Source organism: Petromyzon marinus, chromosome 19, assembly GCF_048934315.1.
Source record: "Petromyzon marinus isolate PM22_M1 ecotype Great Lakes invasive population chromosome 19, UKy_Petmar_22M1.pri1.0, whole genome shotgun sequence".
In the NCBI taxonomy this organism is placed as follows: Eukaryota; Metazoa; Chordata; class Hyperoartia; order Petromyzontiformes; family Petromyzontidae; genus Petromyzon; species Petromyzon marinus.
In genome coordinates, this window is record NC_133685.1 from 7,508,709 (window position 1) to 7,524,878 (window position 16,170).

At 43.5% G+C, this 16,170-nt stretch overlaps 1 protein-coding gene across 13 annotated transcripts in view; it reads right to left on the reverse strand.

The window, feature by feature from the left end:
• The window catches only part of NEB (nebulin), a 211,709-nt gene that overhangs the window by 21,636 nt on the left and 173,903 nt on the right, over positions 1-16,170 (reverse strand). For 9 of the 13 annotated variants that reach the window (XM_076068129.1, XM_032957177.2, XM_032957171.2 and 6 more), the window contains 7 exons: positions 13,239-13,343; positions 11,955-12,065; positions 10,015-10,125; positions 8,272-8,385; positions 4,508-4,603; positions 3,477-3,581; positions 121-225 (listed from right to left, as the gene is read on the reverse strand). In XM_076068129.1, coding sequence (XP_075924244.1) covers positions 121-225; positions 3,477-3,581; positions 4,508-4,603; positions 8,272-8,385; positions 10,015-10,125; positions 11,955-12,065; positions 13,239-13,343 — 747 coding nt within the window. The remainder of the gene's footprint in view (positions 1-120; positions 226-3,476; positions 3,582-4,507; positions 4,604-8,271; positions 8,386-10,014; positions 10,126-11,954; positions 12,066-13,238; positions 13,344-16,170) is intronic. The other 4 variants (XM_032957174.2, XM_032957172.2, XM_032957170.2 and 1 more) reach the window with 2 other exon arrangements.

Here is a 16,170-nt window from a genome sequence, read left to right on the forward strand (position 1 = left end):
ATCATTGGAGGAAAACTGTTAAGGATCACAAGTAGGGGTGGGGGGGGAACAAACGGACAGACAGACAAGACAGCATGGTTTTGCGCTTTCGGCAAACAGCTAAGGGTTTTGGGAAAGTACCGAGCTAAAGTTCTTCTGGTTTTCCTTGACGCGCTGGATCTCTGGCGTGTTGGACACCGTCGTGACCTTGCCCTTTAGATTATCGGCATCTGCTTTGTACTGCAGCTGTCGGGGTGGTCAGCCGTGATGGAGGAGAGAGAAATCGCGCGCGAGGAAGTGTTTAGCAATTGTCCCCAAAACGAAGAGCGCGTTACGGTCACAACAATGTAAAACTTTCAACGTCATTCACCACGGGCAGGCTTGGGCACGCGATGTGATGGCGGTGTATCAACTGCAGTAGTCCCTCGGTGAACGTTTTCTAAGACTACTGTTAATCGATTATAGGAATTATACATTAAAAAGCATTAATCCGTTTCAAGACGATCATAAGTTGACCTTTTTTAACCCTAAAACAGTTTATAACATTTAAACACTCAACATTAATAATAAACATTATAAGACCATATTAAAGGATGAATATTAATAGAAACACTTACAAAGCGTCTGGTTTGGCCAAAATTGGCACCCCCGCGTGCATAACGTAAAGGTGACCGTTGATCGAAATGTTAACTTTAGTTGAAATCACGGGGCCCTATGGGAGGCGAAATGTTAGCCGAAAAAAAGCGTTAACCGATGTCACCGTTAACCGAGAGACTGCTGTATAAGGAACGCCATTCTCGAGAGGCCGACTCGTAGTTAGTATGGGTTTTAGAAAGATCTCAGATATAGAGTAGGGTTTCTACAGCGTTGGGAATTGGGGCCAGAATACTCTGGCTGTTATCCAGAAGTGTGTGGATATTATCCAGCACATATGGACGAGCCATGAGTGAGTTCAGATGTCGGAAACCATTAAATAATAGATGGCTCACTCCAGAAGAAACCTCGCACGGCCATCCGATTACTCACTTTTGGCAGGAGATTAAGGTTGATCAAAATAAATATTCCTTTTGAAAATAAATTTTTAAGTGGGGGGATTCTGAAGTGTACGCCGCTCTTTGGGGCCCGTGCAAAAAAAAGGTGGCGCTTTGCAGGCCCACCATGGGGATTAAATGGGATATAAATGGCAGTCACACCTAGTCGTGACCCGCGAAGGGGAAGTCAATCAAATTAAAACAAAGTGATCCGAGACATCCAGCATGTGTTTTACACATTGCCCATGCCAGGTGTAACAAATTGAGGGTAAATGAGGGTGGAATCCGATATAGAAGAGCGGTTCCCGAGCTCGCCAAGCGAGGCACTTTGCAGAGCCGATGATTCAAAATCAACCGTCGTCTTCGCATCTGTGGGGGGAATTACTTTTGCTGTGAGGTAGGTAGCCAACACCCCCACCCGGGTGGGGCATTACCCGCAAAAGTAGGCCCCCACCTGTATGATGATCCGACTTCCAAAACAAAACGAGTCACTGTCATGTATTTAAATATGATAATAATAATATACTTGGAGCACGCACACAGCATTTGCTCGCTGTCGAACAGGGAGAATGGCTCAGATGCGCGTGGAGCCATAAACAAGTGGGGAAAGGCAGCCAGGTGATGAACCAGTGCCAACCTCCCCCCACTCCCCATACGTGCATGAATGGCTGTAATCGATTCAATTAAAATAATAAACACTCGTTAACAACAGTGCCTGAAAAGAAATACATATAAATAATCGGCGACGTTTCGGGAAATGACCCTTAGTTCATTCTTGTGTAAGGAGCATACACCATCACGCAAACTCCAGTCATCCTGGCAGCAGCGGCTTTTAGCTGACCATCGAACAAAGACGGTCAACGCATCGCACGCTTTTCAGACACACTTCTGCAGCTGTCTGGAGCGCTCATCCTTCAGACATTAGGAAGCCATCGGGAGCTCTGCACTTTTAAGTCTAGGTTGAAAACTCATTTCTTTAGAACTGCTTTTTGTGTTTAGTTTGTTGTTCTTTCCCCGCACCCCCGATGAGCACGGTTGGCTATGTACGGTTCAACATACATGCATAACACGCAGGTGGCATAACCCGGCTAGGTCACATGTTATATGTAAATACTGTAACCCGATTAGTACTCAAAAAGAGGACTACACTGTGAAGCATATTCCAGAATGAGCCACCGTAATTCCTGAGCAGAATGTAACAGCCATAACATTCGAGGTGTGAGCTGTTAACCTGAGGATGGTGGGTGTAATTATTATCCAGTGGTACTGCGTAGCCATCTAAATGTTGTGAGATTATTCTCCAACAACAACAACAACACCGCCGCTAGTGCTGCTTAAGCGGTGGTACATTTGGCCACGTTTGATTCACGTGACACTTTTGTTCATTGGCCGTGTCAGGTGTAGGAGGGTTCACGACACACAACATTTTTACACCACGACCTAATCCAAAAACACAATTATGACTTAAAATATTGGTCGTGAAAGCTGAACACTAAACGAATGTCAACGGTAGAACACAAATCACTAGGCATGACTATGCCACAATAATGCACAGGGAATAACAATTGGGTTACTTATTACCATGACAGAATTCCTGTTGGGCTCCCATTCCAGTCAATAGATATTTTAGCGCGGGAATCACCCATAGGTAAACTGCTATTCCTGCTGGAATCATCCATGGTAGATGTGCGGTATTTGGATCCGATTCTTGCAAGAATGGAGAAGCACTAACGGCCACGTGTACATTACAATGAAGAGGTATCAATCACGCGACCACATCTCAAGACACTGTGCAAATAGGGGTGGGGGGATGTGTAATAAGGGGGGGAGGGGGTGCGTGGAAGAGAAGAGGGATTTGTGTGAAGGTGCAAATGGAGGCCCTTCTCAGAGAAGAAACGCTCAGCGCCACGGCCCGGGGAGACTATCGTTGACCCTAAAAGTAAATCGAGGAAAGTCCGGACAGTGAGGACATCAGGGGAAGGGTGTAAAGTACAACTCATTGCAATACCATGAATGCTATTACTACCAATTCATATCATTTGATCCTAACACTGTGATATTTGTGTCTATATCTTCGAGGATTTCCACGATATAATTGTAATTGTTATTATGCTGTCACGTACTCCAAGTGAAAATAAAGATTCTTAAGAGTTATTCAAATGCAGTTCACTCAACATCAGCCTGTCACGGGTCTTTTCATCACGGCAACTTTACAATCTAAAACTTTTTTTAGAAAACAGGTATATTTCCAAAAAACAAAACGAGCATTTTGCAAAACAGACGACACAATTATCGATGGCCTTATACCGTATGTTGTATGACAGGACCGTTATACCGCAGTACCATGAACACCTACGCGCATTTTTCACCAGTTGCTTGGAGAAGGTTCGATGGGAGGGCCCACGATTATCTACACGTGCAGTGGAGGGGGGGGTGGTGAGGGTGGAGGGGGGTGAAGACACTGACCGAGCTGAAGTGCTTCTGGTTTTCCCTGACACGGTGCAGCTCCGGTGTCTCCATCACGGTTTGGTAGTTGGACATGGCTCTCTGCGCATGCTCTTTGTATTGTTTCTGTCGGAGCGCAGTCAGGCACAACGCACGGTGAGTGCTCCACACTGCCTCGTGTCACTGTGTCAAAGTCAAGACCAATATTATCCATAATGAGAGTGGTTTTTTTGGGGCTATATCGTGTAAATATAAATGTGTCGTTAAACCCACCACCACCCAACTAGTAAGGTTTGCCACGTAAACAAAACATGCCAATTTGTAGCGTATAGCGGTACGTTGTGGGTTCAACAACACATTTATATTTACGCGATCTAACCCAAAACAACCTCTATTATGGAAAAAAGTGACACACATTTTAACTAATGGGAGGGAAATGAAACGTGCATAATGACGCCACCTAAGAATAATTACTCCTCTGCACCAGGAAACCCACTCTGTTTCAGGAGGCTCCTGCATTCGGATGTTTGGCCAACACCATATGGGAAGGAATCAGAGGACCAAGAGGAAGTGCAGAATAGGGGAAGAACACACACTGTCCGGAGGCACAGGTGTTGCCACTGCCCCACACTGTTGCCTTTTGACGTAGCTGAGTTGTAGTTGTGCTGTCCATTAAAAACCTGACGCTTGATTCGTGGGAGAAAAAAAAGGCTGAAAGGTAATGCTCAAGCACGTCATTGCGTCACTCTCGTGACATCACCATGACATCACTGAGACATCACCCCAAACATTTCAACATAAACACAATATAAACAACGCCGTTATTAAATCACGTGTTATGGTGGCACGTGTGACCATGACTCAACGGCCTCCCTTCGTATTAACGATAATTTTAACCTGTGACGGACATCCAATGACACACAGGTATAGGTAAATATCTACAAGGTCAGCGCTATTAGTTTCGCGGGTTACGTCTCCCTTTAAGAAATGGAATGATGCTGTCAACCGCTGCGCATGTGCGTGTCATGACGGCGGTGAACTGCGTGGCGCACCTGGCTGGTGATGGTCTTGACCTGCTGAGCGTGCAGGATGTCTGGGGTGTCCACGACGGTGGTGTAGCTCCCATCACCCGTCTGATTGTACTTTGCCTGTGAGCAAGTGGAAGGAAAAATGGGCGAGGTTAGACAGCTGTAAGTTAACATTGTTAAGCCTGCAGTGTATCAGAATCTGAATATTTATTAATCCTGGAGGAATCCGATGAGCTATAAAGCATTTTTTTCCAGAGATGTCCAGTAGGGCGGGGCAGAACGTTACAACAACAATACAAAAACACGATAGGAGTGCAAAGTTTAGGAAAGATAAGCGAGTCACTAAAATAAATAAACAAAAATATGCATAAAGTATATAAGATCACATTGCAAAAGTCTATCAATTCCTGCCAGTTTTTCAACAATAAATGCAAGCTTGGGAAAGGCAGAAAAAAAAGAATAACAACAAAATTCCCAGACCACAGCAAGACAACACCACCGCAGTCCATCAATAAAATTGCACATTAATTAAAAAATAACATTGGAGAGGGGACTCCATTGCATTCTTTGTACCAGGGCCAATGCCAACCACGCCACTGATGGCGAAGCCCTTTAGCCAAGATCAACCAAGCATACGCTGATTAATAATCTTCTCAATGCAATAGCGTGTTTTGTTAATACTAATTCGCAATGACCATTGGGGTGAATATCTGTCGTGTGAGAATTGCCTGCATAAACGCTCCTATTTTTTTACATATTGTTACCCCGAATTTGTTGATCTCGTCCAAACGATGTATATGTTGTCTCAAGCAAGCGTGGTATCTAATTGATATATTTGTTTGTAAGGATTGTTCTTCATCTCATCGGTGAGTTAAAATAGTACCAATTGGCACGTTAAATGCTTTTGCACGTAACTTGCTTGGCTGTCGGGTGGTGGATGGTTTCTAGATCATTATGTGGCCAAATGAGCTACCATTGGGCCACGTCAATGCTTCTGCAGCTGATAAATACATTTAAAGTTAAAAAGCAAAACATCCACTCAGTCGAATAAGCAATAAATATACGGCTGCTGAATAGTGAGAAGTCACGGGGAAGACACCACTCACTGGGCAATGCTTTATAATCCATGTCCAGCGTGGCCAACATTAACATCGTTAAAGTGATTTAAAGCTTTCGTGACAGCAGGGATTCATATTATTGGTTCTTTCGGTAAAGTCACATAGAAGGGAAACAATAAAATAATAAAAATATAAAACAATAAATTATCACGACGTTTCGACTGCAACACAAGCAATCATCATCAGGTGTGAAAACCACAGCAAGAAATTTTGAAAAAAGTAACGTTCTATTTCCGATGGTCTGAAATCCGTTTTAGTTAAAGGGCTAAACTATGCAGTCACACCTAAAAACATACCAGTTAATGATATCATTGCCCAAGTAGACGTGGCTCTCAAGGGCCTGGGTCACATCGCTGCAGGCGTAGCAAGATCTGAAATCGTGGCAACCCTCAAAAACGCTAAGATGCCAGCTAGCAACCTCAGCCAAAGATGAGCGTTTTGAATTATATAAATTAAAAAAGAGGGATGACATTGTCATCCTCTCAGCCGACAAGGGTAATGCCACTGTCATCATGGATATAATAGAATATAACAACAAAATTCAAGAATTACTCAACGATGGCAGCTATACAAAAATAAAAAGAGATCCCACCAACAGCCTCACCATACAAACCAACAAAATAATTTCTGATTCAACCGCATTAATTGATCAAACCAAACAGTTCTCGTTGAAACCTTCTGCTGCCAGGCCACCAAGATTATACGGCTTACCAAAAATACATAAAGTAGACACACCTCTTCGTCCCATCGTCTCTACTATCAACTCCCCCACCTACAAACTGGCTCGTTTTCTGTCTGAAATCCTGCGGCCTTTCACTGGAAAAACCACCTCTGCGGTACAAAATTCTACTCACCTGGTATCGACAATAAATGGTATTTCCCTGCCCCAGACGACCTGCTTGTCAGTTTTGATGTAGTTTCCTTATTCACCAAAGTTCCTGTACCTGACACCATCGCAATCATTGAAGACTTGGTTCATCAAGGACTAAACACTGAGGTACCCCCCCCTGGTGAGACACTGCTTAACCAATACATACTTCACTTGGAATGGAACTTTCTACAAACAAACTGAGGGCACCCCAATGGTCTCCCCCCTATCTCCGGTTGTAGCCAATATTTTCATGGAGAAATTTGAGACTGACGCCATCCAGGCTGCCACTCTGCGCCCAACCTTATGGAAGAGGTACGTGGATGACACTTTTGTCATCTGTCTACAGGAAAGCTACCCATACGGATGCTTACCTGAAACCGGATTCCCACCACCATCCATCCCAGAAGAATTCCCTCATCAAGACTCTGCACCATAGAGCCCAATGCATATCCGACCAGGAACACATAGCCAGTGAACTTAAGCACGTACACCAAGCTCTTAAGGCTAATGGTTACTCCGACTACACAATCCGCAAAGCTATCACTCCAACCATGAAGAAGGACCCTCTTGAGGAGCCATTCAAAACCATCACTTTACCCTACATTGCGGGGATCACAAAAAATATCTCCAAATCTTGAATAAACACAAGATTCAGGTCCGATTGAACACATTACATAAAATCCGTGATCTGGTTCCGTCTGTAAAAGATATGATTCCGGACATACAGTACCCTGGCGTCTACAAACTAAGTTGCCTCTGTGGTAGCAGTTACATTGGAGAAACCAAACGACATGTCTCGGACCGCATCCATGAACACAAAGCAGACCTAAAACACGGTAGGACCAACACCTCAGCCGTGGCAGATCACTGTTATAATTCAGTAGGCTCACATGACATTGACTTCTCCAAGACAGAGGTTCTCTGCAAGCTATCTGGCTACCATGAGAAATTCGTTCATGAGGCTATCCACATATACAAACACAGAGACAATTTCAACCGAGAAGATGGATTCTGGCTTAGCAATCATTAGAAGGATTTGCTGAACCATTTCGGGTCTTAATTGATTGTTCACGCTTACGGTGGCTTTCAGACCGCATCCATTATTTTCGTCTCCCCCCTCCTCTTTTCTGAACATAGATGGACTCGTCCATCTGAATAACTGCCAAATCGCTCTCCGTGGTGCTAACGTAAAAAAACCGCCACTTTTTTCAGATTTTCTTGCTGTGGTTTTCACACCTGATGATGATTGCTTGTGTTGCAGTCGAAACGTCATGAAAATATTATTGTTTTACATTTTTATTACTTTATTGTTTCCCTTCTATGTGACTTTACCGAAAGAACCAACAATATCGTTAAAGTGACTAATACACTTTGTTTCATACCTGAACCTCCTGAGACATGCACGGCACAAATAATAAATGAAGCACTAAGCAGACAGCAGCATCTGCTCTGCCTGGACCTCGCATGTCTGCTGTGAATTTGTATAAAGACAAAGATCCCCCATGTAGCCTAAACAGACTGTTGGAGCAAGTGCTGTTAGCGAGGACCTATGAAGGGTGGGTGGTCAGCACCACACCCGACTGCCTTTGTCTTCCCAGCGGTGATGTTTACACACCACACTGGGTACTGGTGTTTGTGGCCATGAGCGGGAATCTAACTCGGGTCGCCACCGCAAACACCAACAACCACCACTCACTGGGTTCGTAGTGCAGTGCGCAAACCACTGCACGACCACTCCACACTATGAATTTGTACACACACACAGACACGTTTTGAATTTAAACAACAAAGGCACGAACCTGGCTTAAGATATCGGTGGCATTCTTCACACGGTGGAAGTCGGGGGTGTCCAGTCCAGTGGTGGTCATCCCTCTGCCTCTGATCTCCGCCTCCATATCCTTCTTGTACTCGCGCTGTGATGCCAGGGCAGGGGCGGCATGCACACAGACCCCACGTGCACAACGTGGCGAGATGGTGACACCGGGTTAAAACCCATGGCCGTATTCCCTCCCCATATCAATCGTGGTGTCCCTCCCTACGCGTGGTCCCACACTTGGCTGGGGCAGCGAGTCCAAATCCCTTCCACCGCCATCGTACGGTCCCGCCGCACCGAATTTAAGTTGCCGCTCGCAGGGTTTCTGTTCCCTTCCAATGGCGATTGGCGTATTGTACCGGGCTCACATTGTGTTGCAATAAAAAACAAAAAAAGAAGTAATATTTAACAAAAAACTTTTTTTTTAAAACACGCTTTTATGAAATGTACCGGTAATGGCAAAACTCCACGAGCAAAGGAAGTGGCCCCGAAGCTTGCCATAACGTAATGGACCGTGGCCAATTACAGCCAACGTCAGTTGACCGTGGACAATTAGACCCAAATAAAACAAAAAGAATGTTTACATTATTTAAATGATAGAATATAGTATTGTCATCAGTATGACATAAGTATGCCAAGTTTGCAGTCGATAGCACATTGGGAAGTGGGTTAAAATTGACTTACAAGATTTGAGGATACAACAACAACAGACAGAGTGAGATAAAATAAAGCATGCAATAACAAAAACCCCACGGCTAAGCATGGTGGTGGGAAACGCCGTGGTCATGGCATCACGGCCATAGCCAGCTATGCGGATACAGCATCATAGACTTGGGAAGAATTGCTCTGCACGTGACAGATTTCGGGTGGGTGGGTAAGTAAACTCTAAATTTCGATTTAAAGCTTTCGTGACTGCAAGGATTCATCTTCTTTGGTTCTTTCGGTAAAGTCGCGTAGAATGAGAATAAAATAATAAAATAAAACAATTAAATTCTCACGACGTTTCGGCCACAACACAAGTGACCTGATGAAGGCCACTTGTGTTGTGGCCGAAACGTCGTGAGAATTTTATTGTGTTATTTTATTTTACTAATTTATTATTTTATTCCCATTCTACGTGACTTTACCGAAAGAACCAAATGAGAAGTGAACTCTAGCAAAGCAGCAGCGGAACATTCACCGGTTCAGGCCGGCGTAGGAGGAAGTTTTAGCTCTGGCTCCGCGCCTTCCAAGTTCTCCATCGAACAATGTGCCCGTTTTGAAAAATATGTGCCCTTCATAAATAGTGTATTATTATTATTATTATTCGAGATATACAGAACTTGTATCACAGTTCTTGTTGAACTATCTTCAAAAAAATTCAGTGTCCAAATCACAGGGTAAAAATTAATTATCCACTCATGACCAAAAGTTTATATATTTTTTTCAAAAACAGCTGCAAATGGCCGTCGTTAAAAGCATCGACAAACACCAAGTAACGTGATAACTGGTGAACTTTAATCAATAGATTTAAGCAGAGGCGGAGCCAGGATTTCAGGCCGGGGTGACATTCAACAAATTTTTATTTCAAGAATGATTAGAGAGTCAGGCTGTTGAACTAGACGCCATCGGTTGGCGACACACTCTGACAATGCAGTTGCACGGAGTCCGCCAGACCGAGTGTCGTACACTTATACGCAGAATGTCACCCCTGTCACCCCCCCTGGCTCCGCCCCTGGATTTTTCTCACCTCGCTCAGAATATGGGTGGCCGAACGGGCCCTGATCAGGTCCGGTGTCACCTCCAGGCCAGTGAGGCCTTTGCCTTTGGTTCCCTCCTCCAGATCCCTCTTGTATTCTTTCTGTCGGGCGAATGCCACACACGGCGTGATGAGCATGGCCAGAAACAGAGGGCGTCATCGCCAAGAACCGACGCCAATTCCCACTGAAACAAATTCATTGGAGACGCTGAGATCCTTATCCGTCAGCGGTTGTCATTCAAATTTTTTGCGTGATTTTTTTATGTCATTAACAGACTGTTGTTACATTTTGTTTTAAATGTCTGGTTTACAATGTTGACCCGAACAGGCTTGAGAAATAGATTCACTATCTCCACCGAAATACTATCAGTTACCGCCTCACAAATCTAAGAGATGAGATATATATTTTATGGAAAACACTTTCATTTCAAAAACTTTTTAACAGCATACAATTATAGAGATCTCTGTACTGTATAAGCAGGACTCCCCCAAATGAGCAATCAGTTGATTTCTCTAATTGCAGACACATCCACATACGAGTGAAGAGATGCAGTTGCATGCAACCAAGTTGCAGCAACTACTCGCTCAGGAGTGGACCCTCCTTAAGGCAAAGAGAATGCTAACGGCACACGGTTGCCATGGCACACGTGGTCACGGCAGACTAAAAAACTAAATACAGCACAGCAAAACTCTCTCAAAGCTGGACTCGATTTTAAATGCTTGCCCCGAACAAAAAAATATCAGATCGGAACATCGTGTGCACGCTAATTAAGCCACGAAACGCATTAGGATGCGGCGTTCTCGAGTCAATCCTAGTGCATCGGTCTACCGTACAGCTGAAAGCTAATCATGTGAGAAATTCAACAACATGAAGTGTCAGACCATTTACCTGTAATAATTACCATTGTAATATATATCACAATGGTCAAGGGAATAAATATTACGTAGCCTACCTATTAGCGTGGTTGGCTACGGTTGGCTACATACGGTGCGAAAGAAGTTTAACATACATACATGTGACTTACATTTTAAGTGGTACACTTATCTGCTCAGTTATCCGAGTGCTCAATTTTTTTTCTTTGTTATTTTGATTTGACTGTATTTAGCAAAAAAACCCGCTTTAAGTCCATCAGAAAATATTTTCAGCCGTCATTTGAAACTTTACTGAACATCTGTGGAAAAGAGCTTCATAGCTCATCGGATTTCTCCGGCATAAAGATTTGGATTGTGAGCTCAGCTTTCTTCCTCTGCTTCGTGACGATGGTGAGTGAATCGAATTCAACTGCACAGTAGGCATTTTTAGGTGTTGATAACTTGTAAACCGTGAGATATTTCATCACCTTCATTGAGTGTTAATTCAATGTTTTAGGTGTAAATTACGTGTAAATGTAATACATTTGAACGATTATGTATTTAATTAAATAATTTGCAGGGTATCATAGAAAAGCCCCCATTAACCAAAAAAACACTGCCCCCAACGAGTCCCACTTCGGGAGGTTTTACTGTCTTCACGTTTTCTATGGAAATGTACTCAGACTTCTTCATACATTGACCATGGGATGGCAAATAACATGAATGAGATTACGGGTAGGAATGTGGTTATTCAACCAAGCACAGCACAGGGTAAACATATTTGCGAACAGAAAGCGATATCGGGGAAACAAATCGCGATCGTGAGAAACACACGGAGCCAAAAGCGTACATTGCGAGGTTGAAAAATTAAACAAAAATTACGCTTCCCTCCCCCAACAAACAAAAAAAGCAAAAAAACAACTGACATTTGCAACTAAATAAAAAAAAACTGCCAAAAGGCCAGCAAATCAAAAAGGAAGCCAGCGGAAAAGAGAATGAAGCCAGCAAAACGAATGTACAGCCAGGCAGCGGGGGCAGCGCAAAAGGCCAAGCAGTACAAAAATCCGCGGTGAAGCTACCTCATTGACCAGACCACTAGCGTACTTGGCATGCAAGTACGCTGGCGTGAACTCAAGCTCAGACAGGTTCCTGCCCTTCATGCCTTCCTCATAGCCTCGCTTATACTCTTTCTGCAAGGGAGAGGGTGGGAGGGGGGGGGGGAAAGGGTGGGGGGGGGACGTGAAAATACGGAGAGTGCGTCGCAGTGACCGTCATGGAGGAGAAGACGGAAAGCAACGATGAAGGAGGCTACGTTTTGAAATGAATGAGTAAAAAGTGGTTGAACTTGGGGTGTTAAGTCGTAAGATTCGTGTGGTTTTGCGCGAAGGTGGAGATGCGTGTGCACGGTGTTGAGAGGCTATGAAAGCCTCTCATCTCGTCGTGCGGCAGTGGAAAAAAGGGCAGTGCCGATTATGCCGTACACGTTGATGGGTACAAAAGCACACAGTTCAAATTGTATATGTAATCAGAATAACATAATAATAACCTCTATTTTATGAAGCGCCTTTCAATCGGAGTGTCTCACAAAGCACCGTACGTAAAAGTTAAACTTATGCTTATAAGCACAAATAAAATCGACACTCGAGAAGACGATCACACAAAAACGGTTCGCAGTGGTTCTCAAAAGATGTGTGAGCCACCTTAGAAACGTGTCAGAATATCGACCAAAATATTGCTTTAGTTGAAGGGAAGAGTGTGCATAGAATGTACATGCGTATACTCTATATGTGACGTTTATATGTAAATAATACAGCAATCAAGAAGAAAAAAAGAACAAGAAACAGTTTTTAGAACACAACAGTAAAGATGTCACGCTCACCCAACGTTCACGTTAGCGTCATCTTTACGCACTATTCATACAATTTTATAATCAAATAAGTGCACTGAGAGCAAACATTGCTGTTATATGTAATGCTGATGTAATGCAAGTGGCTGGCTGATCCCTAGATGGCTAATTCCCAAAGCAGGGAACCGACTCCACAGCACTGAGAGCCAAATTTTAGGCCTGGGCAAGGATCCAAGGCAAAAGAGTGGTCAGTGACTGCACAGAACACACATCAGACACATTTGATTTTGCAGTTAACTCAGCCTATCCCCCCCTCCCCCACCCCTCTGATGAATTCATATCGAGTATGGACATCTCTCAAAAAAACTGGGATGTCCAAGCCACTTTGGGTAGCTGCTGTGGCACATCAGATTCACATCATTGACCTGCAGCAGCTTGTCGTGAATATGCAGACGGATCGAATGCGATTGTCACGAGTCTACTTGCAAAAAGTCATGTTGCGGAGAATGGGTTTTACCTCGCTCTGCATTTGCTGCGTCTCCTTGTTTGTGACGTACGTAGGCGTCTCAAAGTCCAACATCCCCTTGCCCTTATTCTTCTCGTACTCCTCCTTGTACTTGTACTGTGAAAGGGAGAGAGAGACGTCAGAAGCGGGCACAACGCACGCGGTGGAGTGGTCCTTCCGGCCCTTGGCAGTGCCACTCCACCGCGGAAGAGGCGGCCAATCTTAGCCACCATGCTGTCGCAAAGATAAACTCCAAGCCAACTCAAGGTCTGGGATTTATTCGAATTAATCAGCACTTGCTTGGCAAGCTTGACATGAAAACCTGCACTCAACAAGAAGAGACGTGGTTCTGTAGGGGGAAAAAAAAATACGCGAATTAGCTACCGTGACAAGGATCGGCGTACTTGTGCGAAGCTGGCATCTGCACCGTTCCCCCCGTTGGTGACTAAAATTGTGCAGCTGTTTGGAAAGAAGGACGCGTATTTGTGTGTTCCATGTGAATGTCGCGTATTTGTGTGTTCCATGTGAATGTCGCGTATTTGTGTGTTCCATGTGAATGTCGCGTATTTGTGTGTTTAATGTGAATGTCGCTTATTTGTGTGTTCCATGTGAATGTCGCGTATTTGTGTGTTCCATGTGAATGTCGCGTTTTTGTGTGTTCCATGTGAATGTCGCGTATTTGTGTGTTCCATGTGAATGTCGCGTATTTGTGTGTTCCATGTGAATGTCGCGTTTTTGTGTGTTCCATGTGAATGTCACGTATTTGTGTGTTCCATGTGAATGTCACGCATTTGTGTGTTCCATGTGAATGTCGCGTATTTGTGTGTTCCATGTGAATGTCGCGTATTTGTGTGTTCCATGTGAATGTCGCGCATTTGTGTGTTCCATGTGAATGTCGCGTATTTGTGTGTTCCATGTGAATGTCGCGTATTTGTGTGTTCCATGTGAATGTCACGTATTTGTGTGTTCCATGTGAATGTCGCGTATTTGTGTGTTCCATGTGAATGTCGCGTATTTGTGTGTTCCATGTGAATGTTGCGTATTTGTGTGTTCCATGTGAATGTCGCGTATTTGTGTGTTCCATGTGAATGTCGCGCATTTGTGTGTTCCATGTGAATGTCGCGTATTTGTGTGTTCCATGTGAATGTCACGTATTTGTGTGTTCCATGTGAATGTCGCGTATTTGTGTGTTCCATGTGAATGTCGCGTATTTGTGTGTTCCATGTGAATGTCGCGTATTTGTGTGTTCCATGTGAATGTCGCGTATTTGTGTGTTCCATGTGAATATCACGTATTTGTGTGTTCCATGTGAATGTCGCGTATTTGTGTGTTCCATGTGAATGTCGCGTATTTGTGTGTTCCATGTGAATGTCGCGCATTTGTGTGTTCCATGTGAATGTCGCGTATTTGTGTGTTCCATGTGAATGTCACGTATTTGTGTGTTCCATGTGAATGTCACGTATTTGTGTGTTCCATGTGAATGTCGCGTATTTGATCCTCATGGCGGTATCCCGGGGTGCCAAATAATATAAAATGGCCGAGGCAATTAAATATTTGATTTCTGGGACACAATTTTTTTCCAGCGGTGTAACTTAACTCCACGACATGGGTACCAATCAATCCGAAATTAGTGCTCCTCCAAGATGTCGAAACGCCAAACATTAGCATAAAAAAATCCGTTATCGAAAAATTCTACTTTGAAGAGTGCACCGTGTACAGCTCGTCGAGATGAGTCGATTGCTGCATCGCCATCACCAGAATAAGAATGACTGCATCACGGATATTATGCGAGAGCTGGGGTACTGTAGTACCCCGGGGTTGCCAATAAGGTTCATTTATCAAACACAAACACTCACTTGGACAAGAACCGCAGATATGGCTCACCCCTGAATAGGACGATGGGGATCAGTTGTCAAAGTGTCAGTAGAGGTACGATGTAGCCATTTTGTGAATGGTTTAAACTTAAGGTTACTGTGATTTAACCAACACTCCTGACATCTGGAATGATTTGTGTTATTTAGATTTATAGTCTGGAACTTGTTTGAGGTATTTCTTTAAACCCAGAGATCCCTTGAAACATGGACTCCTGGCCTAAATTGGGTCTTACCTGGTTGTAAAGGTTGTATAAGCATACGTTATAATTTAATGCTAAGTACAACAATCATTTAAAAATCAACCTTACCGAAATGTTCTCCTAAGGAAAGAATGTAATACTTTAACTCTCTCTATGACTAAGTACACCAATGTATTCCATGTAGCACACCTATTTTTATGTTTGTCAAAACAATGTGTAATGGAATTGTTGCATCAGGGTTCCTCTTATTGTTGGCACATCAAGAGGGACTCTATGTTACAACTTGTTATCAAGACCCATGTACCAAAGCAGACACACCGGTACCACCGAAAGTAACAAAATATTAGTAGCACCAATTTATTTTCACTGCCAATACTGGTGGAATATTAAATAACCACACTAATTTCAAATGGTTATCACATAATTCAATGTTATTGACCACATAAAAAATGTTTAACCACGAATTTAACAATCATAACGAATAAATTACTTTCATAAGGCGACTTTGTACTCGGTACTCAAGGCAATGTACAGGGTGGTCCAGATGCCTTGTGACCACCATTTAATCCTCTAAAATGTTATATCTTTTTTGCAAGTAAGGCTTATTTAAAACAGAAATGAATATACAAAGGGAAAAAAATTAACAATTGGAGATCACAAGATATCTGGACTACAATGTACACATCATAACAAAAAAGTTATGTCAGCCAAAGGGAGGATGAACTAAAGAGAAATGTAAGAAGGTAATTCAGAGAACCGGGAGCAGGAGAGAGAATTCAATGTCACGCTGTATCTGGTGATACCGACCTGAGATCATAATCGGATCTGGGCTCGTGGACTGAAATGCAACAACAAAAAATTTCACGCCAC